This window comes from Dendropsophus ebraccatus, chromosome 10 (assembly GCF_027789765.1).
Source record: "Dendropsophus ebraccatus isolate aDenEbr1 chromosome 10, aDenEbr1.pat, whole genome shotgun sequence".
Taxonomy (NCBI): domain Eukaryota; kingdom Metazoa; phylum Chordata; class Amphibia; order Anura; family Hylidae; genus Dendropsophus; species Dendropsophus ebraccatus.
In genome coordinates, this window is record NC_091463.1 from 74763356 (window position 1) to 74787676 (window position 24321).

The 24321-nt window shown below is 48.8% G+C and overlaps 1 protein-coding gene across 1 annotated transcript in view; it reads right to left on the reverse strand.

Annotated features, from left to right (window-relative positions):
* TMEM91 (transmembrane protein 91) overlaps nucleotides 1-24321 on the reverse strand; it is a 54329-nt gene that overhangs the window by 11645 nt on the left and 18363 nt on the right. Inside the window, exon 2 of the mRNA XM_069986717.1 lies at nucleotides 1776-2434. Within this exon, the coding sequence (XP_069842818.1) occupies nucleotides 1776-2168 (393 nt within the window). The 5' untranslated portion in view covers nucleotides 2169-2434. The remainder of the gene's footprint in view (nucleotides 1-1775; nucleotides 2435-24321) is intronic.

A 24321-nucleotide genomic window follows, 5' to 3' on the forward strand; every position in this document is an offset into this window, starting at 1 on the left:
TTCACCCACTAGCTTAGGGACAGCGATACCACTATTTGTAGAGCACACTCTATTTGCACTCTGTTTTTATTGTTTACTGGAGCACTCTGCTGGCTTTATTTATAGGGCAGTGTTTCCATTATTCATGGTGCTACTCTGTTTTCATTGTTTATGGGGGTATTCTGTTGTCATTGTTTATGGGGGGGGGGGGCATTCTGCTGGCATTGTGTATTAGGACACTCTGCCATAATTGTTTATGAGGACAATAAGATTGTGCTGTAATTGAGGGTCCTGAGATAACTGGATTTTCTGTGGGTAAAACCTTTTTCATGGCTAAAGATAGTGTACAAATAATAAAGAAGGGATACTAATGTCCCCCAAGCCCTCTGCAGCCCCCAGTTCCTGCTCATCACTGCTCTTTCTGGTTCTGTGATGTGTTGTTCTGCAGGAAATGCCCTGATCAGCCAATCACTAGCCACAGTAGTGTCCTGCCTCAAAGCCTGGCTAAATTGGCAGTTCTTGTGGGGATGACGCATCACTGGAACCCGGAAAAAGGGGTTAAGATTGGGGGGCTGGAGACACCAGAATGGCAGCTGTGTGGTTCAGGGTAGGTAAGTATGACTTTAAAAAAAAATATATATATTTTTTACTACCCAAACCATACATTTAAAAAAATGTGATCCATAGACAACCTCTTCAATGGGATCACTTTTGCTGTGTGGGCATTGGGGCACTGCCCTTTTTGTAAGCAGGGTTTTTACATCTCACACACATACTTCATAAGTCTACCTGAAAATGGTTCTTAAACCTACTGTAACTATGAACTGGAGCAAACCTGAGCTGGGGGCCTCTATTGCACATATGTTTGGTTTATGAATGTGTTATATTATATTCTGCCTATGGGGTCGGAGCCTCATACACACAAATTCCTTTTTGGAAAAAGAAGAACTGTATTAGTGCTTCATACTGTCTGGCTGGCTTCTCTTTGTAGCAGGAATTATCCGAGAATATGTAAATTTGCCTATAATTAAATTTCTGCGACTCCAAGACATAAATCACACGGAAAGCGTTAAACGCGAGGATACACTGCAGCCTTCATATATAGGCAGTGTCTCTGCAAAATACTAAACTGCGCCGACCTCCAAATATGTGAAAATGTAAAAAGATGGTTAAGATGAAGAAAACGCATCCTGGCCACCTCCCTCCCCCCCCCCCCCCCCCCGTCTGTGTCTTCTCCGTCCTGTCCTCGGCTCCCTTGGAATCAGCCTGTAAATGACCTGACAATTGTAGGGCAGCCAAGCGTGCAAGTGCTGCCTGTCAGACACAATGCCATACCACAATGCAAACAATACCGCCATGCTGAGCACAACACTACCACACAAACTGATATAGAAACAAACAGAGGCAGAAATTGAAGATCATTTACCCCAATAACAAATCTGTAATGGGGGTCTCACCTATAACATGTCATGTATGATACTTATGTCTTATAAACTAGATAGCTCTTTAGGTTACTCAACTATCATAACCCGGGTGCAACTTCTACTTCTACATCTCTTATAGCTACTTCCTTGGCAACAAAGATAATGATAATAGTACATGGAGATTTATAAAAAGTTGAGAAGCTATGGAGCAATGACAGCTATGGCAGATCTGCTTTCCAGTAGATAGACCTCATTGACTTTAAGGGGCCCATTGGGTTTCCATTATCATGCTGCACGTCATCAGAAATCAGTGGTGGAAAACCTAATGGAGTCTTCAAGCACCATAATTTATTGGCAGAATTGTGTACATACCTCCATATCCAACACGTCATCATCCCGCACATCACAAGACACAGTATGAATGTCTTTCTCTGGGGTGAACAGTAACTTCTTGCAAATATCTGGGCTCCCCTGAGTGTCTACGAATGTAGTCTCTGAATAGTCTTTTCCTCTCCAGATGTGGGGATCTGTTGACCTCCAAAAAGAGACGTCTGAAACCTTCCCACCCCCAGAATCCACAGTCCTGCGGAGGCTCCCTGGATCCAGAAACTGTTGGGGTAGTTCTCCGCCTTGCTGTGTACGGTGTGGTAGACATTTCCAGATGAATCCTTCACCTCCACCATCTTTTGAGAGAAGAGGAGTGAGCATTCCTGTCCCCATTGACCTATCCAGTAGGGGGTGCTGTAATTCATGCAGACACTCCATTACTCTTTAGTGTTACTGTAGCCTCCAGAGGATTCTGGGAGAAGCCATTGTCCAATAAGCAAAGCTTTGTACTTGGCCTTTTCTGGCCTCTGCTCCTATGTTCTGCCTTTTCTTTAGTTATCTCATAAGTGTTAGAAATTCTTCATGATTTTTCATCTGTAAGGATCTGATTCTTTATATGCAGCAGATGGGAAGTGATGTGAAGATAATGTAGGAATCGTTCATTGTTGCATCTTTTCTGTTCCCAAAAGAAGAGACAATATTTCCTGTAGACAAAAAGCATAATTTTGAATAAATTTAGAATTTTGCCACAGGCCAAATGTGCCACAGGCATCACTCCTAATGCTCATTTTAAAGTTGTAGATCTAACTGTCCTGTCCCTCTCTGTCTCTTCCGTCCCACTCACCTCTCTGAATCTCTGCTGCCTTTCTTCCACTACCTGCCTACCTACCTACTGCCTGGCTTCAACTCCCTTCCTCCCTACTGCCTAACTCCCTCCTGAGTACAGCCGGTCCTCCACGTCTCTGCCACTCCACTGCCTTCCTTCACCTCCTTGCTTCCTTATTGCCTTCCTTCACAGCCTTGTTTCCCTACTGCATGCCTTGACCTCCCTGGCTCTGTACTTCCATCCTTCATCTCCCTTCACCCGTAATGCCTGCCCTTACCTCCCTTTCTCCCGTTTACTGCCTGTCCTCACATCACTGACTACTGACCACTGACTGCCTGTCCATCACCTCCCTGCCTTCCTACTGTCTGCCCTTGTGTCCCTGCTTTCTTACTGCCTGCCCTCACATTCCTACTTCTTGCTCTCAGCCCCTCTACTACCTGTTTACACCTACTTGCCTCCCTACTGTCCCTACTTGCCCCCCTACTGTCCCTACTTGCTCCCCTACTGTCCCTACTTGCCCCCCTACTGTCCCTACTTGCCTCCCTACTGTCCCTACTTGCCTCCCTACTGTCCCTACTTGCCCCCTACTGTCCCAACTTGCCCTCCTACCCCCGCTCCTTGCCTCCCTGCTCCCTACCCTTTGCATCCTTGCCTACTTTACACTGTGTGTTCTACCTAACTGCCTGCATTGTCTACCTGCCTTGAACATGATGTTACACAGCCCACAAATATAGGGATATACACATAGTATATACTGTATATGTGCTTGTTCTGTATGTACTCCAGCTTGGCCGCATTATTTTATAGCCAGAAACAGAACAGTTATATTTAGTAGACAGTGAGATGGAAATCGCCTTCGTCCATATGTTACCATATGTGGCGTCTGTCCTCTCTCCCTGAAGCGCTAGAGGATCCAAGGAGGGATCCATGTGAGATTATTACTTGGGTTTATCCTACAGAGCTCCGTTACTGCATTTCATATTCCTGTTACTAGGGTATTACCGTGTACTTTAGTATTTATAGATATACCTAACACTAGAAATCTGACCATGTTGGCAGATGACGTACTGCAATATAGTGTGAGTATATGACTGGATTTATCAGTGTTTGAAGGTTGGTGAAGGTTATGTGTGTGTTCATTTGTTTTTATTCATCTTTGACAGGGAACCTGGCTGCGGAGGGGTCTAGGGGGGACACCTACAAGGGGGACCCGACTAATGGAAGAAATTACCTAAGGCGGCACCTGGTTAAGATGGTGAAACTACTGTAGGGGTACCCAGCTAGTGGCAGAATTACAGGAGACCTGGCTAATGGGTAAATACCTACACAGGGGACCTGGATAATTGGGGAAACCAGCAACTGGGAGGCCTAGCTTATGGGGAAAATTACCTCTACTGCTGGTAGAGAAAACCACCTTTGGGGCATCTTGCTAATGGGTAAAACTCCATTCAGGGAAGACCTACTTAATGGGGATGTTACCTACTTGGGACACCTGTCTTCCTACTAAATCGAACTACGTCCTTAATGGGGGGTACTGCACCTAATGGAACACCTACCTACTTTTTCACAACCAACCTACCCCTCTCCCCAACTCACTAACCTGCCAACCCTACTATACTTGCTATAGATGGGAAAAGGTAGGCACATCATAGAAACATGCAGAGCCTAGGATGTTTGCTATATAGTAGGGACGGAGGGTTTGCTATATAGTAGGTGTGCATGCCCTGAATCTGTCTCCAGCTGTGTAAGTCTATATAAATGGGCAGGGCATAAGGGTCAGCTAGAAGAATTAGAATGAGAAGCACCCATTTACTTCCAGAAACAGCACCAGACTAGTATACGGGTTGTGTGTGCTATTTCATCCGGGCTCCATTCACTTCAGTCAAACTAAACTGCAATACCAGACACAACCATGGTCCAGTTGTGGCACTGTTTAAGGAGGAAAGAAGCCATGTTTTTCCAATTCTAGGTGCCCTCTTTAATGCAGAGCTACATTTCGTATACTATTTCTATAAGAAGCACAAATATTCCAGGTTCTAGAGCAGAAAACAAATCAATTCTAGAATTTGTAAGTTTCCCCAGGGCAGCCCCTGTTAAGGGAGTGAGCGTACATGATAATGTGTCAGTCACAGGCAGAGCAGGGGAGCATAAAGAGCAAGCAAACCATGTAATAAAATATTAATAGGCTTTTAAGGCAGCTGTCTGAGTGATGGAAGCCCTGGCTGCCTCGCTCCCTCAGTGCGTGGAACTGCAAGTGGGCATATAACATCTATCTCACTGCTGGAACATGACAGCGCCATGCAGGAGGGGGGATGCCGGGGTGCGCAGGCCGCCACTGCCCCCATCTCTAATACTGTGACATGCAGTATAATTCAGCATTCACAGGCTCACTTTATATTCTCTTTGTTGTGTCAGTAGCATTTATTGCTTGGCACGTCTCCTCATCGGGCACATTAGATATTTAAAACCACCCAAGTCTTATCTGCGTAGGCCGGAAATTTCACCGGGTCCTCTCTGTGTGACTCATAGAGGTCCAGAGATTTCCTACCTTGGCAGTGTGCTAGTCTGGAAAGTATAATGGAGGTTATTATGAGAAGAGCTTTTTAGTACAAAAGGAGCTGGTGGTCTCTTATCCATCTTTACCGTGTAGGTTGTTGAGGCCCACCATCCATAGGGAGTACTATATACAGTATAGTGGGAATACTGATGGATGAGATGGCGAGGGGATGGATTGATGAATTTATTAAAGGCGAAGTCACCCAGTGGGTTAGTAATAGCTTTATAGCTACATCAGCTCACATACTGCCAGGGGCGTACTCAAGGGGAATGGGGTCAAAATGCCCTCCTTGTGCCCCCAAATATTCTCAGCGCTCCACTCACCTGACTCCTGTACATTCAGGCTATGTCCATATGGATATTAAATGCAGATTTGGACAGGTAAAATACAGGATTTTACATATCTCATCCGCACTATGATTATTTTTGTTCCAATGAAATGAAGCTGCGGTACAGATCTGCAGCATTTCAATTTTTGTCATATATTGGTCACATATTTCTTGTGGGGTTTCTCCTTTTTATTCAATAGGGAAGGAATAATCCTAAATAAATTATATAGTTGTGTATTTCTCTGCGGGTTACCAATGCTAAATTCACTTTACAAAATACAAAAAGCAGTATAGTCAGCTTAGTAATCCTCTGCCGTTCGGTGCTGATGCTTCCCTGGTCTCATGCCAGACTTTTTTTATTTTTTATTTACCAGGCTTCAGTGATGACATGGTGTATGGACATATGGCCGCTGTAGACAAATACAGAAGCAATCACGTCATCGGTGAAGCCAGGTAAACAGAGATGTGCAGTAAACCAGGCAATTGTGGTATAGGATCGGCAGTAGAGATGAGCGAACCTCGAGCATGCTCGAGTCGATCCGAACCCGATCGTTCGGCATTTGATTAGCGGTGGCTGCTGAACTTGGATAAAGCCCTAAGGCTATGTGGAAAACATGGATATAGTCATTGGCTGTATCCATGTTTTCCAGACAACCTTAGAGCTTTATCCAAGTTCTGCAGCCCCAGCTAATCAAATGCCGAACGTTCGGGTTCGGATCCCGGTTCGCTCATCTCGGCAGGTGATTGGTAAGATAAGTATCCACCAAACACCATTCACACCAATATCCTCATGTGTCTTCTGGATTGCTCTGCAGATTGTTCATGGAATTGGCTGTGGAATTTTCCACAGCAAATCCAACCCAAAAAGAATATTACAAAGAATCATTACATACTGCATGACTGCTATAGCATAGTAACATAGTAACATAGTAAATAAGGTTGAAAAAAGACAAGAGTCCATCAGGTTCAACCTAGGAGAATCCTACTGTGTTGATCCAGGAAGGCGAAAAACCCCATGGGGCAGAAAAAACCGCCCCACCACATGGAGAAACTCCCCCCCCTCCCCCCCCCCCCCCCGACTGCAATGGCAACCAGAACAATCCTCGGAACAACGTATCACCAGAAATCTAATGCCCATAACTTGTAATATTATATTGTTCAAGAAAAGTATCAAGGCCTCCCTTGAACTTATTTAATGAATCGGCCATGACAACCTCATGTGGCAGAGAGTTCCACAGTCTTACCGCTCGTACAGTAAAGAACCCGCGTCGATGCTGATGATGGAATCTTCTTTCCTCTAGACGTAGAGGATGCCCCCTTGTCATTGTTACAGACCTAGGAGTAAAAAGACCACTACAAAGATCTCTGTACTGTCCATTCATATATTTGTACATTGTGATCAGATCGTCTTTTTTCTAGCGTAAATAACCCCAAGCTTGATAACCTGTCTTGGTACTGTAACCCACCCATTCCCTTAATGACCTTTGTTGCCCTCCTCTGCACCCGCTCCAGTTCACCTATGTCCTTCTTATATACCGGTGCCCAAAACTGTACACAGTATTCCATATGTGGTCTGACCAGTGATTTATAAAGAGGCAAAACTATGTTCTCATCTTTAGCATCTATACCTCTTTTGATGCACCCCATTATTTTATTAGCCTTGGCAGCTGCTGCCTGGCACTGATCACTAAAGTTGAGTTTACTGTCCACCAATACCCCCTTTTCGGAAGTAGTTTCACCCAGTGTTTTATTATTTAGCACATAACTGTACTTATTATTTCTATGGCCCAAATGCATAACCTTACATTTATCCACATTAAACTTCATTTGCCATTTCTCCATCCAAGCCTCTAGCTTCTCCAAATCCCTCTGTAATATGATATTATCCTCCTCTGTACTGATTACTTTACCCAGTTTAGTATCATCTGCAAAAATGGAGATTCTACTCTGTAGCCCCTCTACAAGATCATTAATAAAAATATTAAAAAGAAGTGGACCCAACACTGACCCCTGTGCTTTATATTTATTAAAGGGGTTATCCAGCGCTACAAAAACATGGCCACTTTTCCCCCTACTGTTTTCTCCAGTTCAGGTGCAGTTTGCAATTAAGCTCCATTTACTTCAACGGAAATGAGTTTCAAAACTCCACCCAAACTGGAGACAACAGTAGGGGGAAAGTGGCCATGTTTTTGTAGCACTGGATAACCCCTTTTAAATAAACCAAATGTAAGAGAAAGGAGAGTGAATGGTGTGAGAGTACCTGCTTATGTCCCCTGCCCTGGCCCAGCTTGTCCCTGACACCTGCTTTGCCAAAAGCCTAGTTTGATGCCATATTGTTAGGTTTGTGTTAACCATGTGGGCCTTATAGGAAATGTTTTGACTACTCTTTCGGCCATGGAGTTAGGTGTGTCATCCAGTTCTCATTGGTGGAAAAGGGGAGACTGAGGTGGTGATGATGCCTACCAGGTGTTAAAAGAGGGCAGCAGCGAGATGGCCAGAGCCAGAGGGCTCCTAGAGGGAGAGCCAGACCACTGCCAACTGACATCAAATGCACCTGAGTGAGTGGCACTGGGTGGCTCAGGGACTGGGCTGTGTTGGTCCTAAAGCAGGGTCATCTGAGAGAGCGTGTAATAGTGTGCCCTTGGTGCTGGGGCCTGGTATTGGGACTGATACACTGAACCCTTGGTTAATGAGGTTGAGTAGTGTACCACCGAGACTTTGCTGCACAGAGATGCAAGCCACCATTGTTACAACTGCAACTGTTCTTTGGGTGTGAGAACCGCTGAACGGTGAGGGCTTGCATATATGATCCCAAAGATGATGGCATTGAAGTGCTCAGTCCAAGGTCTCATTCACACGTACGCAAAATTTATCCGTAATTTCAGATCCATAAGAACAGACAAATTTAGGCCCTTTAGGTTTCTATTTGCCTATTCGCACATCCACAATTTTGCCAGATCCCTAAATACGCTGTGATCCTTGCCGCTAGGACTCATCCTAGTGCGGACACGTGATTGCGGAACGGGTCACTGTCTATAATGTATCGGTCTGTGAATTGTGGAACACTAAGAATGCACAGTTGCGGACAGCACTAGGAACGCGTAAATATATAAGTAGAGTGTTCCATGTTGGCAGGCAAGGATGGTTTCAATGTAATTGTTATACCATCTCCACAAAGGGGTTGTGAAAAGAAACTGGTCCATTGTATACTGTATTATGGATGTATACTATAATACAGTGTGGCACCAGAGCCCCATACAGAGTACCTACAGCTTTATACTCACCCTAATACTGAACCACAGCAATGCCATATGCCACTGCGTAAGTCCTGTGCATTGGCGTGTTGTATAAAAGATAAAAGGTTTCTGCTTTATTGCTCCCTGAGAAGGTAAAGAAGGGGGATTGCTCTACCCATACAGGCTTCGAGACAGTTCCCCACAGAGCTTACACTCTAATGGCCCCTTTAGCAACACATTCCTTCTTGTTCTATCTTGTTCCAGATAAACCCCACATGTGCAGAATGAAACATGAGTTCCAGTGAAGTGAAAAAATCTATGTAGACAGCCAGGAAGAAACCCTGGGGGGGGATCCCATTAATATAGATAACCTGTCGATACAGCACTGTGTGTCCCTGATGTGTGAGGTATATAGGTCACTCCGTCTGCTCTCTGTCATTAACCTTACAGGAATCTATGAAATATTCACACCTAGGAACGAATTCTTTTCCATATATCAGCTGCACTGGGGATGGATTTCCTAATGCACAGTCTGCCGGAGGGACAGCTGGAAGCTTTTGGACTTGGATACATTACTGCTGCCCAGAAAAGGGGGTCACTTTGGGTACTGCCATGTGTGATGATGTATAGGATCTATTATATCTATCAGATGAGGACAAGATATGGATTATATTGTGAAATGGTGCTTTTATAGGGTTCCATTGGAGCCATTATACATCATCTTGGATTTCATATGTTAGGTTTATGGGGAATACGAAACTCGTCTATAGCGTACTTACCATAACCGGTATATACATCATTATCCTAGGCATTATTCTACCATAATACACTGCTGTCCTACATTATTGGAATCCTGCATAACCTATAGCGGCACCTAACAGACCTTAATAGGATAAGCCCCGGTGTGCTCTATAACATAAGAAAATCAATATAGATTGATCTCAGCAAGGAAGACAAAGCCTCGAGTTCCCGGCTCCGGTCCGCAGCAGAAAGGCTGCGCAGTCAGCGGGATAGATATATATAAGTCTCTTTTAATGCCTCATTTTGTGGTAATCTGAGCAAATGGCTCTTTTGTCAGAGTTTTCGGATAACGTGAACTTAGTCCTATGGCTGGGAACTCGTCTGTCTTTGGAGTATAAGCCTCATTTTATCCTATATTCCTTCGCCGGCTGCAGCTGCTTCATGTAGCAAAAAAAAAAAATCCAATTTATTGTTACTATTCTTAACCGCGCATCTGCGGGGGATTTGTGAACGATGAAGGCAGGGAGGCGCGGAGGATGTATAGAGAGCTGACCTCTCGGCTTTCTGCTTCATTACAGATAATCCATTAGTTGAGTTTCTCCGCTCAGGAATACAGATGTGAGCGGGACCGCAGTGCCTCACATCTACATTTCTGCAATGTCTCATTATTACGCTCCCACCACTGGACAATCAATAACAATCCCATTACATGGCAAAACCTATTATTGCATGTGATAACCCATCTCCCAAGTGCCTTATTGCTCTGCTGGCCCATATCTATATGAGGGGAAGATCAGTGCAAGTGCCTTATTGCACCTACACCAATCAGCGGAGGTGTTTTACTTTGTACTTAAAGTGGGTCACTGCCTTAATGACCAGAGAGACTTAAAGGGGTATTCCTGCTTTAACTTGTTATCTTTTATCCACAGGATAGGGGATAACAGGTTAAATGATGGGGTCTGACTGCTGGGACCCCCACAAATCCATAGATTGGAGGTAAAATGTCTCCGGAAATGATCACTACACTCAGTGTCAATGGGGCTTGTTTTAAAACCACAATCAAGGAATATGGTTCATTGGGAGAGAAGCCCATAGGCATCTTCTGATCACGTAAGACTACAGTTGAGTGTTCAGAGAGTTGGAGCACCACCCTGGTGGACAACCCATCCAGTCTTGTCAGGGCTGCATCTGCCATGAGGCAGGATGAATTTCTCACCTCAGGTGGCAGATTATAATGCCCTTAAGGGGGCAGCACTGGCCTCCCCCGCACAGTGTACTGCTTGCTGCCGTACAGGTGCCGGGAGTTCTGCAATAGACTGGTGTCTCTGCTCCTGTACAGATTTAGATCATATGTGCCCTAAATAAACACTTCTAGACCGGGCCAGCCCTCTTGATGACCTGACAATTTTTTTTAGAAACTAAGGGGGAGATTTCTCAAACATAGTGTAAAGTAAAACTGGCTCAGTTGCCCCTAGCAACCAATCAGATTCCACCTCTCATTTTCCAAAGCGTCTGTGAGGAATGAAAAGTGGAATCTGATTGGTTGCTAGGGGCAACTGAGCCAGTTTCACTTTACACCATGTTTGATAAATCTCCTCCATAGATTTTATAGCTATAAAATTTCTTCTCATTCAGTTTTCTACATTTTACATTTGTTTTCACTTTATGTATTCCCCTTGCAGAGTCACCAGCCAAACATTTCAAGTCATTTAGTGCCTGCAGTTGGTTTAAAGGGAACCAATCACACTATAAACGCTGTTACAACTACATCCTTATATGCACTGTTTGGGGAAATCTAAGTAATCGATGTGAGCGTTACTTATGTCCCAAAAAACTATTTAGTCATGTGGGCGGTCCGGAGCTCCTAAGTAGTCATGGTTGGTGGGAAATTTTGCCAGCAGTCAGGGGCATATAGGGACGTATTTAGAGCTGTAACAGCGTTTTTAGCGTGATTATTTCCCTTAAGGGTGCCTCACACGTGCCGTATCTCTGTGTATTTATCGCTGGGAGTTTCTCGCACGTAAATCCACAGTGATACTGATTGCTATCAAGCCAATGTATGTTTATTCTCACTGCGTGTTTGGTGGGATTTTTACATGCGAGTTTCGATTTTCAGATGATTTTCTAAGGCGAGTTCAACACCAAAAAAAGCAGCTACTTTCATGCGAGTTTGATGCGAGTTTTGTGCGAGAAATAGGCAACGATACGGTACGTGTAGAGAGTAGCCACTTTTATGTAAAATATATCTCCATCAATTATACAGCCTCAACATTAAAATCACCTGCCTAATATTGTTTAAAGTTCAGCTCATGTTATCAAAGTAACTTTGACCTGTTCAGGGAGCTGCTGAGACAACACCACACTGAAAATGGAAGAGCTACATAACCTCCTGTAAGGCTGAGTTAAGCAAAAGCACGCTTGGAACAACAACTTCGGGTGATACTTTTATTTACATACAACTTTCTGATACTGGAATAAGTTCCAGTTCCCCTTTAAGTTCTGTAAGGTATGGATTGGACTTATTTTCTAGCACATGCCACAGATGCTTCATCAGGTTGAGATCCTGATTCATTTTTGCAATGTGCCGGAATATTGCTGCTGAAATAGGCGGCTGCCATTAGGAAATTTCATTGCTGTGAAGTGGGAACTTGGTCTGTAACAATGCTTAAGTAGGTGGTGGGTACTACAGTAACATCTGCATGATGCCTAGACCCTTCCTTTCCCATCAGAACATTCTGCTAGGTATCACACTGACTTTTCTCCATCCCATAGTGCATCCCATAGAGCTCACCAACCAACCAGACTTAATTGAAATTTGTTTAAAGGAACATTAGACAGGTCTGCTCTTTTGGCAGTGGATAGGGCACAGCAGATAGTGGCTAGGGGACAGCATGGGTATCTGACCGTTCTCCTACACAGGCCTATTACACAGCAAGCTGTTATGCCCGGCTGGTTCTGTTATAGCCAGCAGTAAATTTTTCCACAGTTTGTGCTCCAGTAGCTCCTCTACAACATCAGATCGGAAAAGCTAGCCTTTCACATCAATGATCCTTGGGAACCAATGACCCTGGTGCCTGTTCACCATTTATCCTCCCTTGGAGCACTTTTGGTAGGTACTTACGAGGAACACTGTGCAGGTCCTGCTGTATTGGAGAAGCTTTCCCAGTCAACTAGTCACAATTTGGCTTTTATTAAAGTTGCTCAGATCCTTACTCTTGCCCATTTTAAAAAAGGGGCTTATGGAGCCTCAGTCACAAGTCTCAGTACATGGGAACAGCCAGATATTCCTCCTGGGAAGTAAACCCGTTGCCAAGGGGTGCCTCCCAGTGGGGAGATGACCAAACTACCCTGATACATAGCCCCTTAAGACGAACTCAGTTGCAAGTATTAGGACACAAGTAGGGAAATACAAGGGTGGCCCCTTGCGTCAAAATCTGTTGCGAGTATTGAGACATAACAAGAATTTTTTGCTGATCTCCCTGAGCTCAGTGAGAGTTGTGTCTTGGTGGTCTACTATTCATTACTCCCGTTAGCCAAAATCCTGCTCCACACTGATGAGGCACAATAACCTGTGGATGGATGCCTGGCTTTGGCATTTCTCCAGTCATGTCACAATACTCACAACTTAGACTTTGACGTAAAAGGGGCCACCCTGGTATTTCCCTACTTGTCTCCTAATACTTGCAACTGAGTGAGATTTGAGGGGCTACATATCAAGGTGGTTTGGTGACCTCCCCACTAGGAGGCACCCCCTAGCAACAGGTTTTCCTTCCCTGGAGGGATATCTGGCTATTCCTGTGGTGTGAGACTAGTGACTGAGGTTCAGGGGCGTAGCTAGGATTCATGGGGCCCCATAGCAACCCCCCCCCCCTCCGCCCCTACACACAACACAAAGTGCTGCATATATATATATATATATATATATATATATATATATAGGCTTGGTGATGTGGCCAAAAACTAAAATCTCCTTCTCCTCTGCATATTAACCCTTTTTTTTTATGTTGCAGCATGTTAGTGAACACTGGGTCACCTATACACTGCAGTACATGAGGAGTTAAGCAGAAGGACACAGGTGACTCTTATCTTCCCTGTGCATCACCAGGCCCCCCTCCTGCATGGACCCCATAGCAGCTTCCTACCCTGCCTCTATGGTAGCTACGCCGCAGCTGAGGTTCCATAGACCCCTTTTGAATGAGCACTCCATAAATTTTTTTGCTGATCTCCTTGAGCTCAGTGATTGTTGTGTCTTTCCCATTTTTCCTGCATTCAACACATCTTTAAGAACAGACTGGTGACTTTCTGCCTAAGGCAATGTTAACAAAGTGACCGTACAACTTTAATAGTTGTCATTCAGCCAACACCTATCTCTTCTGTTCTCCCCATACACATGAACGCTGGTCTCATCCAAATGTTCATGCATTCTAAAGGGACAGGTAGATAAGCTGCTTCCAGACACCTTGGCTTATCTACCTGAGAACAAAAAAAAATTGAGCACTTCATCTGTCAGGAGGCGGGAGGCTAGTCCTGCCACAATGGTGGGTTTGGCTGACTTTTCTACAATGTACAGTATATCCCACTTCTTGACAGGCGCCATGTCAGAAGATAATCATTGTGATTTGCATCACCTTTCTGGTTTCATTGTTACAGCTGCTCGGTGTGTATTTCCTCCGGCATATAATCAACATTCATGTATAAATATAGCACTAAAACAGGGAAAAAAGACTCATGCATTCATGCTTTTCCATGATACTGAATTGCAGAACCATGCTGATTTACAGAAGGCTCTGCATTGTTTTGCATTCCCCTAGCTGTATTTTTTTTTCCATTTAGGGGATCAGCTGATCATTGCGATCTAAACCTAATAAATTTCTAGTTATCCGTTCTTATTGTCAGGGGATGTTGGTAAGCTATGGGTAATGTAATATAGAACAAAAGATAAACATATTTCCTATTTAAACTCATTCAAATAATTCTGACATCCTTAGATACACAACTTTTATATTTATTAGAGTGCCCCCTATTGTTTTTACAATAGGCTTCCATAATACTAAATGTACTGAGGTGGACACATGCCCCTTTACTTCCCTTTCACCTTTGCCTAATTTTTATCCAGTGGCATAGCTACCATAGAGGCAGGGTAGGCAGTTGCTATGGGGCCCGTGCAGGAGAGGGGCCCAAGGGAAAAGGTAAGAGCGTGTGTCCTTCTGCTTAACCCCTTCTGTACTGCAGTGTGTAAGTGACCCAATATTTACTTACGTGCTGCAACACAAAATAAGTGGCAACAAGCAGAAAATAAAGAGATCTCCTCTGATAACCTCTGACCTCTGTTCTCCTGGTGTCACAATCAAGTAGGAAAATGTGCGGAAGTCACTTACACACTGCAGTACATAAGGGGTTAAGCAAAAGGTAGTCCGCTCCTGCACCTATTTTTTGCCCACATCACAGAGCATATACTGTGTGTGTGTAACGCCCGGAGTAGTGGATCCACTGGACCGGCACCAGCGATGGCACAAACCTCACCAGGGAGCGGAGTCTAAGGGGCCGCTGGTTTTCACCAGAGCCCGCCGCAAGGCGGGATGGACTTGCTGCGGCAGGCGACCCCCAGGTCGCTACCCCTGGCTTGGTTGCTGGTGACGGCAGGCGAGGCGTGACAGGAGCAGGTACTGACAGTGGCGTGTAAGCGTACCGCAGGTGACAGGCTGGACACAGGAACAGCAGAGAGATGGGAAGCAGGAACCAGGGACTAGGAGTAGGGACTGGGTAGCGGACAGGAATCAGGAACAAGGACTAGGGACCAGGTAGCGGACAGGTAACAGGAACAACAGGGAGCTGGGCCAAACGCTATGGGAAGCATGTAGAGGCTCCAACACAGGGGACAGGGCATGCTGGGATTTATAGGGAGTGATTGTGTGCAACTACCAATTAGGGGCGGACTGGCCCTTTAAATCTGAGACAGCCGGCGCGCGCGCGCCCAAGGAGGCGGGGACGCGCGCGCCGGCCGGCACAGACGGAAGGAGGAGCGGGACGAGGTGAGGCGCCCCCAGGGGCCGAACACACAGCAGCGCCGGGTCCCTGCACCAGGACCCCGGCGGCTGCCTGACCTGGATGGCGGTTGCGGCGGCGTCCCGGAGCACGGGACGCCGCCGCGGCCATGACAGTACCCCCCCCCTTTGGCCTCCCCCTCTTTCTTGCCTGCAGGAACCCCTTGATGAGATCTTTATCCAGGATGTTAGCCTCGGGTTCCCAGGACCTCTCCTCCGGACCAAATCCTCTCCAGTCCACCAGGAAGAAACGTCTCCCTCTGACAGTTTTCATGGCCAGAATATCTTTAACAACGTAGACGTCGTCTGAGACGGCTTGTGGAACAGAGAACGGAGACTGATCGGAGAACCGGTTGAGGACCACAGGCTTCAAGAAGGAGACATGGAAGGTGTTCGGAATCCGCATAGTAGGGGGCAGGCGGAGTTTGTAGGTGACAGGGTTTATGCGTTTCAGCACCGAAAAAGGACCAAGGAATCGGGGACCCAACTTGTAGCTGGGAATCTTGAGTCGAACATATTTGGCCGAGAGCCAGACCTTGTCACCTGGACGAAAATTCGTGGCAGGTCTCCTCTTCTTATCAGCCTGGTCCTTCATGCGTTCTGAGGCTTTGAGTAAGGACTGTCGAGTTTGTTCCCAGATCGACTGCAGGTCAGATAACAGCTCCTCCACGGCTGGGACCCCAGAGGATGGAGAGAGAGGCAGAGGAGGACGAGGATGATGCCCGTAGACCACATAGAAAGGAGACTTGCCTGTGGAACTCGAGTCCAGATGGTTATAGGAGAATTCCGCCCATGGAAGGAGGTCGGACCAGTTGTCTTGGCGGCTGGACACAAAATGCCGTAGGTAGTTACCCAGGATCTGATTGACTCTCTCCACTTGCCCGTTAGACTGGGGATGGTAGGCTGATGAGAAGTCCAGCTTTACTTGGAGCTGCGAGCAGAGGGCACGCCAAAACTTAGAGACAAATTGAGAGCCTCGGTCGGACACAATGTGAAGAGGAAGTCCATGCAGGCGGAAGATGTGTCGGAAGAACAACTGAGCCAGACGAGGAGCAGAGGGTAGGCCGGGAAGAGCCACGAAGTGAGCCATTTTAGAGAAGCGGTCCGTCACCACCCAAATAACAGTATTGCCCGCAGATGGTGGTAGGTCGGTGATGAAATCCATCCCAATGTGGTGCCAGGGATGGTCCGGGACTGGCAAGGGCAAAAGTAGGCCGGCAGGTCTTTGACGGGGAGACTTATTCCTGGCACAGACTGCACAGGAAGCCACAAAATCCTTGACATCCTGGAGGAGATTGGGCCACCAGTAGTGACGGGTGATCAATTGCCCAGTCTTTTGAAGTCCTGGATGCCCGGCCACCAAAGAGGAATGCCCCCACTTCAAGATGCGTCTACGGAGCGCGGGGCGCACATAAGTCTTCCCGGGGGGCAGTCTCTGCAGAGCAGAAGTAGCAACTGGTACTAGGCGGTCGGGAGGTATTATGTGACGAGGAGATTCCTCATGCCCCATGACATCGGATGCTCGGGATAATGCATCGGCCTTTAGGTTCCTCTCGGCTGGACGAAAATGGATGGTAAAGTTAAACCGAGAGAAGAAGAGAGACCACCTGGCCTGCCGGGGATTGAGGCGTTGAGCCGACTGGAGGTAGAGGAGGTTCTTGTGGTCCGTGTAGATGTTAACGGGGTGTTTAGCCCCCTCTAGTAGATGACGCCACTCCTCCAGTGCCAACTTAATGGCCAGGAGTTCACGGTCCCCAATAGTATAGTTCCTCTCGGCAGGGGAGAAAGTCCTAGAAAAGAACCCGCAGGTTCTGGTCTTGCCTGCCGTGTCCCTTTGCGAGAGAACGGCTCCTGCGCCCACAGAAGAAGCATCGACCTCGAGAGAAAACGGCCTGGAGACATCCGGGCGGACTAGGGCAGGAGCAGAGGCAAAGGCAGACTTGAGGCTATTGAAGGCTTGTTCGGCCTCAGGAGGCCAACGTCTGGGGTCCGCCTTCTTTTTAGTGAGAGCCACGATGGGTGCGACCAGGGTAGAAAAGTGAGGGATGAATTGCCGATAATAGTTGGCGAATCCAAGGAAACGCTGGATTGCTCTAAGTCCCACAGGGCGTGGCCATTGGAGGACAGCTGAGAGCTTGGCCGGGTCCATTTGTAGACCCTGGTCGGAGACGATATAGCCAAGAAATGGAAGACTGCGCTGATGGAAAACACACTTCTCAAGCTTGGCGTATAGATGGTTGGCCCGTAGTCTTCGGAGGACCTGACGCACTTGTGCCACATGAGTCTGCTGATCCGGGGAGAAGACCAAAATGTCGTCCAAATAGACAATGACGCAGACATAGAGGAGGTCTCGGAAGATGTCGTTCACGAATTCCTGGAAGACCGCTGGAGCATTACATAGGCCGAATGGCATGACCAGGTATTCGTAGTGCCCATCTCTGGTGTTGAAAGCGGTCTTCCATTCGTCTCCTTTACGAATACGGATCAAGTTATACGCTCCCCTGAGATCCAGCTTGGAGAAGATCTTAGCTCCACGAAGACGGTCGAATAGTTCAGGAATAAGTGGAAGAGGATAGCGGTTTTTAACAGTCACCTTATTCAAGCCCCGGTAGTCTATGCATGGGCGAAGGGAACCGTCCTTCTTCTGGACAAAGAAGAATCCTGCGCCAGCGGGAGACGTGGATTTACGAATGAAGCCCTTTTGTAAGTGCTCCCGGATGTAGGAGGACATGGCTTCAGTCTCGGGCACAGAGAGAGGGTATACCCGACCACGTGGAGGAGATGCCCCGGGAAGAAGGTCTATAGGGCAATCATAGACCCGATGAGGTGGTAGAGAGTCCGCCTCCTTGGCCGAGAAAACATCACCGAAATCTTGGTAGTCCTCTGGTAGACCGGCTAGAGGCTTGTCATTAGCAGGAGACCTCGTAGAGCACTTGGGTTGAGGAGATCTCAGACACCGGTTATGACAGTCCTGGCCCCAGCTGAGAACCTCCCCAGTTCTCCAGTCCAGCTTAGGGGCATGAAATTGCAGCCAAGGAAGGCCCAGCAGGATGTTAGAGGAGGAATGGCTCAAGACATAGAAGGAGATCCTCTCCTGATGTAAGGCGCCCACCCGGAGGGCTAGGGGTGCCGTCTGGCAGTGCACAGTTTCGGTAAGAATCTCCCCCGTAACCGAAGAGATAGACCGGGGTTGGGCTAGCTGGATCACGGGTAGCCGCCATCTTTGGACCAAAGAAGCAGAGATGAAACTGCCAGCAGAGCCAGAGTCGATGAGGGCAGAAGTCTGGAAAACTTGCCCTGTAGGTGTCTGGATGGAGACGGGTATAGTCAACCTTGGAGAGGTGGCATTCACACCTAGGGAGGCCTCTCCCACCGGACCTAGGTGCGAGCGTTTCCCGGACGCTGAGGACGTTGGGGACATCTCTGCCGGTAATGATCTGCACCACCGCAATAGAGACAGAGATTCAGCTCCATGCGGCGGGCTCTCTCATCAGCAGTCAGGCGAGCTCGTTCCACCTGCATAGGGACTTCTGGAGGCGACTGCAGTATGGGAGCAACGGGACTCTGGAACACCGGTGCCAGCCGAGGAAGGCGACGGGGCAGGCTCAGTCGTCGTTCCTGCCGAACCTCCTCCTCTCTCTCGGAAAACCGGTTGTCGACTCTGGTAGCCAGTAGGATAAGATCGTTTAGAGAAGGAGGAAGATCGCGGGCGGAGAGTACGTCTTTCACTCGGCTGGAGAGACCCTTCTTGAAGGTGGCTATTAGGGCGGCCTCATTCCAGTCCAATTCAGCTGCCAGGGTGCGGAACTGGATGGCGTAGTCACCGACAGAGGAGCTCCCTTGTGATAGGTTAAGAAGAGCAGTCTCGGCTGAGGTGGCACGGGCAGGTTCCTCAAAGACGGAGCGAAACTCGGCCAGGAAGGCCCGGAGATTGGCAGCAACAGGATCATCACGGTCCCACAGTGGCGTGGCCCAGGCCAGAGCTCTACCCTCCAATAGGCTGATGATAAAGGCCACTTTAGAGCGCTCGGTGGGAAACTGACTACTTAACAATTCAATATGCATTGTGCATTGAGTCAGGAATCCCCTGCACAACTTGGGATCACCTCCATATTTATTCGGGAGGGCCAATCGAAGTCCCGAGGTGGTTGCAGGTGGTGGTGGGCGCTGGCCTGTAGTATGCTGCTGTAGGGCGGCAGTCAATTGCTGGATTTGCTGCGACTGCTGCTGGATCTGTTGAGCCTGTTGAGCGACCACTCTGGCGACGTCACGGAGATCAGGCACCTCGCCGGGATCCATGGTTGGAGCCTACTGTAACGCCCGGAGTAGTGGATCCACTGGACCGGCACCAGCGATGGCACAAACCTCACCAGGGAGCGGAGTCTAAGGGGCCGCTGGTTTTCACCAGAGCCCGCCGCAAGGCGGGATGGACTTGCTGCGGCAGGCGACCCCCAGGTCGCTACCCCTGGCTTGGTTGCTGGTGACGGCAGGCGAGGCGTGACAGGAGCAGGTACTGACAGTGGCGTGTAAGCGTACCGCAGGTGACAGGCTGGACACAGGAACAGCAGAGAGACGGGAAGCAGGAACCAGGGACTAGGAGTAGGGACTGGGTAGCGGACAGGAATCAGGAACAAGGACTAGGGACCAGGTAGCGGACAGGTAACAGGAACAACAGGGAGCTGGGCCAAACGCTATGGGAAGCATGTAGAGGCTCCAACACAGGGGACAGGGCATGCTGGGATTTATAGGGAGTGATTGTGTGCAACTACCAATTAGGGGCGGACTGGCCCTTTAAATCTGAGACAGCCGGCGCGCGCGCGCCCTAGGAGGCGGGGACGCGCGCGCCGGCCGGCACAGACGGAAGGAGGAGCGGGACGAGGTGAGGCGCCCCCAGGGGCCGAACACACAGCAGCGCCGGGTCCCTGCACCAGGACCCCGGCGGCTGCCTGACCTGGATGGCGGTTGCGGCGGCGTCCCGGAGCACGGGACGCCGCCGCGGCCATGACAGTGTGTATATATATATATATATATATATATATATATATATATATATATATATGCACAGTGCTTTGTGTCGTGTGTAGGGAAGGGGGCCCCTTAAAATTTTTGCTATGGGGCCCCGTGAATCCTAGCTATGCCCCTGTCTTTATCCATTGCCAGGGTGGAGAAATCCCTGGTATGATGCGCAGAGTCCAAAGCATCACTCCGACACAAGTAGACTGTACTAGACTATGTCCGAGCACTCTGTTGTATTAGTTGGTGCCGGTTGATCAGTGATCCAACAAGATTGTATATAACAACCGCACTCGACTCCCGGAAAAGTTTTGCTTATTATGCAATCTCTTTGTTTTTGTTTTTCATATACAGAGGTTATGTCTTTCAAGGAAATTATAATACATTCACAGTCATGTATTAAATCAATTAGTATACCCAAATGTGAATGTTTTCGGTCGAATGACCTTTGTCAACCAGCTATACTAGAAATGACTGAGGAAGTGAAATGAGTGATCAAGAGAACAGGAAGCCTGCATCATGCTATTGTTGATGGCGGCCGGAGCAAAACTTGTCCGGCAGTCGAGTGCAGCTGTTATATATCACCCTGACACAAGGACATGCTACTCATCAGAGAAACATAGATTAAACCACATAGGCATTGTTGTAACGCCCGGAGTAGTGGATCCACTGGACCGGCACCAGCGATGGCACAAACCTCACCAGGGAGCGGAGTCTAAGGGGCCGCTGGTTTTCACCAGAGCCCGCCGCAAGGCGGGATGGACTTGCTGCGGCAGGCGACCCCCAGGTCGCTACCCCTGGCTTGGTTGCTGGTGACGGCAGGCGAGGCGTGACAGGAGCAGGTACTGACAGTGGCGTGTAAGCGTACCGCAGGTGACAGGCTGGACACAGGAACAGCAGAGAGACGGGAAGCAGGAACCAGGGACTAGGAGTAGGGACTGGGTAGCGGACAGGAATCAGGAACAAGGACTAGGGACCAGGTAGCGGACAGGTAACAGGAACAACAGGGAGCTGGGCCAAACGCTATGGGAAGCATGTAGAGGCTCCAACACAGGGGACAGGGCATGCTGGGATTTATAGGGAGTGATTGTGTGCAACTACCAATTAGGGGCGGACTGGCCCTTTAAATCTGAGACAGCCGGCGCGCGCGCGCCCTAGGAGGCGGGGACGCGCGCGCCGGCCGGCACAGACGGAAGGAGGAGCGGGACGAGGTGAGGCGCCCCCAGGGGCCGAACACACAGCAGCGCCGGGTCCCTGCACCAGGACCCCGGCGGCTGCCTGACCTGGATGGCGGTTGCGGCGGCGTCCCGGAGCACGGGACGCCGCCGCGGCCATGACAGTACCCCCCCCCTTTGGCCTCCCCCTCTTTCTTGCCTGCAGGAACCCCTTGATGAGATCTTTATCCAGGATGTTAGCCTCGGGTTCCCAGGACCTCTCCTCCGGACCAAATCCTCTCCAGTCCACCAGGAAGAAACGTCTCCCTCTGACAGTTTTCATGGCCAGAATATCTTTAACAACGTAGACGTCGTCTGAGACGGCTTGTGGAACAGAGAACGGAGACTGATCGGAGAACCGGTTGAGGACCACAGGCTTCAAGAGGGAGACATGGAAGGTGTTCGGAATCCGCATAGTAGGGGGCAGGCGGAGTTTGTAGGTGACAGGGTTTATGCGTTTCAGCACCGAAAAAGGACCAAGGAATCGGGGACCCAACTTGTAGCTGGGAATCTTGAGTCGAACATATTTGGCCGAGAGCCAGACTTTGTCACCTGGACGAAAATTCGTGGCAGGTCTCCTCTTCTTATCAGCCTGGTCCTTCATGCGTTCTGAGGCTTTGAGTAAGGACTGTCGAGTTTGTTCCCAGATCGACTGCAGGTCAGATAACAGCTCCTCCACGGCTGGGACCCCAGAGGATGGAGAGAGAGGCAGAGGAGGACGAGGATGATGCCCGTAGACCACATAGAAAGGAGACTTGCCTGTGGAACTCGAGTCCAGATGGTTATAGGAGAATTCCGCCCATGGAAGGAGGTCGGACCAGTTGTCTTGGCGGCTGGACACAAAATGCCGTAGGTAGTTACCCAGGATCTGATTGACTCTCTCCACTTGCCCGTTAGACTGGGGATGGTAGGCTGATGAGAAGTCCAGCTTTACTTGGAGCTGCGAGCAGAGGGCACGCCAAAACTTAGAGACAAATTGAGAGCCTCGGTCGGACACAATGTGAAGAGGAAGTCCATGCAGGCGGAAGATGTGTCGGAAGAACAACTGAGCCAGACGAGGAGCAGAGGGTAGGCCAGGAAGAGCCACGAAGTGAGCCATTTTAGAGAAGCGGTCCGTCACCACCCAAATAACAGTATTGCCCGCAGATGGTGGTAGGTCGGTGATGAAATCCATCCCAATGTGGTGCCAGGGATGGTCCGGGACTGGCAAGGGCAAAAGTAGGCCGGCAGGTCTTTGACGGGGAGACTTATTCCTGGCACAGACTGCACAGGAAGCCACAAAATCCTTGACATCCTGGAGGAGATTGGGCCACCAGTAGTGACGGGTGATCAATTGCCCAGTCTTTTGAGTTCCTGGATGCCCGGCCACCAAAGAGGAATGCCCCCACTTCAAGATGCGTCTACGGAGCGCGGGGCGCACATAAGTCTTCCCGGGGGGCAGTCTCTGCAGAGCAGAAGTAGCAACTGGTACTAGGCGGTCGGGAGGTATTATGTGACGAGGAGATTCCTCTTGCCCCATGACATCGGATGCTCGGGATAATGCATCGGCCTTTAGGTTCCTCTCGGCTGGACGAAAATGGATGGTAAAGTTAAACCGAGAGAAGAAGAGAGACCACCTGGCCTGCCGGGGATTGAGGCGTTGAGCCGACTGGAGGTAGAGGAGGTTCTTGTGGTCCGTGTAGATGTTAACGGGGTGTTTAGCCCCCTCTAGTAGATGACGCCACTCCTCCAGTGCCAACTTAATGGCCAGGAGTTCACGGTCCCCAATAGTATAGTTCCTCTCGGCAGGGGAGAAAGTCCTAGAAAAGAACCCGCAGGTTCTGGTCTTGCCTGCTGTGTCCCTTTGCGAGAGAACGGCTCCTGCGCCCACAGAAGAAGCATCGACCTCGAGAGAAAACGGCCTGGAGACATCCGGGCGGACTAGGGCAGGAGCAGAGGCAAAGGCAGACTTGAGGCTATTGAAGGCTTGTTCGGCCTCAGGAGGCCAACGTCTGGGGTCCGCCTTCTTTTTAGTGAGAGCCACGATGGGTGCGACCAGGGTAGAAAAGTGAGGGATGAATTGCCGATAATAGTTGGCGAATCCAAGGAAACGCTGGATTGCTCTAAGTCCCACAGGGCGTGGCCATTGGAGGACAGCTGAGAGCTTGGCCGGGTCCATTTGTAGACCCTGGTCGGAGACGATATAGCCAAGAAATGGAAGACTGCGCTGATGGAAAACACACTTTTCAAGCTTGGCGTATAAATGGTTGGCCCGTAGTCTTCGGAGGACCTGACGCACTTGTGCCACATGAGTCTGCTGATCCGGGGAGAAGACCAAAATGTCGTCCAAATAGACAATGACGCAGACATAGAGGAGGTCTCGGAAGATGTCGTTCACGAATTCCTGGAAGACCGCTGGAGCATTACATAGGCCGAATGGCATGACCAGGTATTCGTAGTGCCCATCTCTGGTGTTGAAAGCGGTCTTCCATTCGTCTCCTTTACGAATACGGATCAAGTTATACGCTCCCCTGAGATCCAGCTTGGAGAAGATCTTAGCTCCACGAAGACGGTCGAATAGTTCAGGAATAAGTGGAAGAGGATAGCGGTTTTTAACAGTCACCTTATTCAAGCCCCGGTAGTCTATGCATGG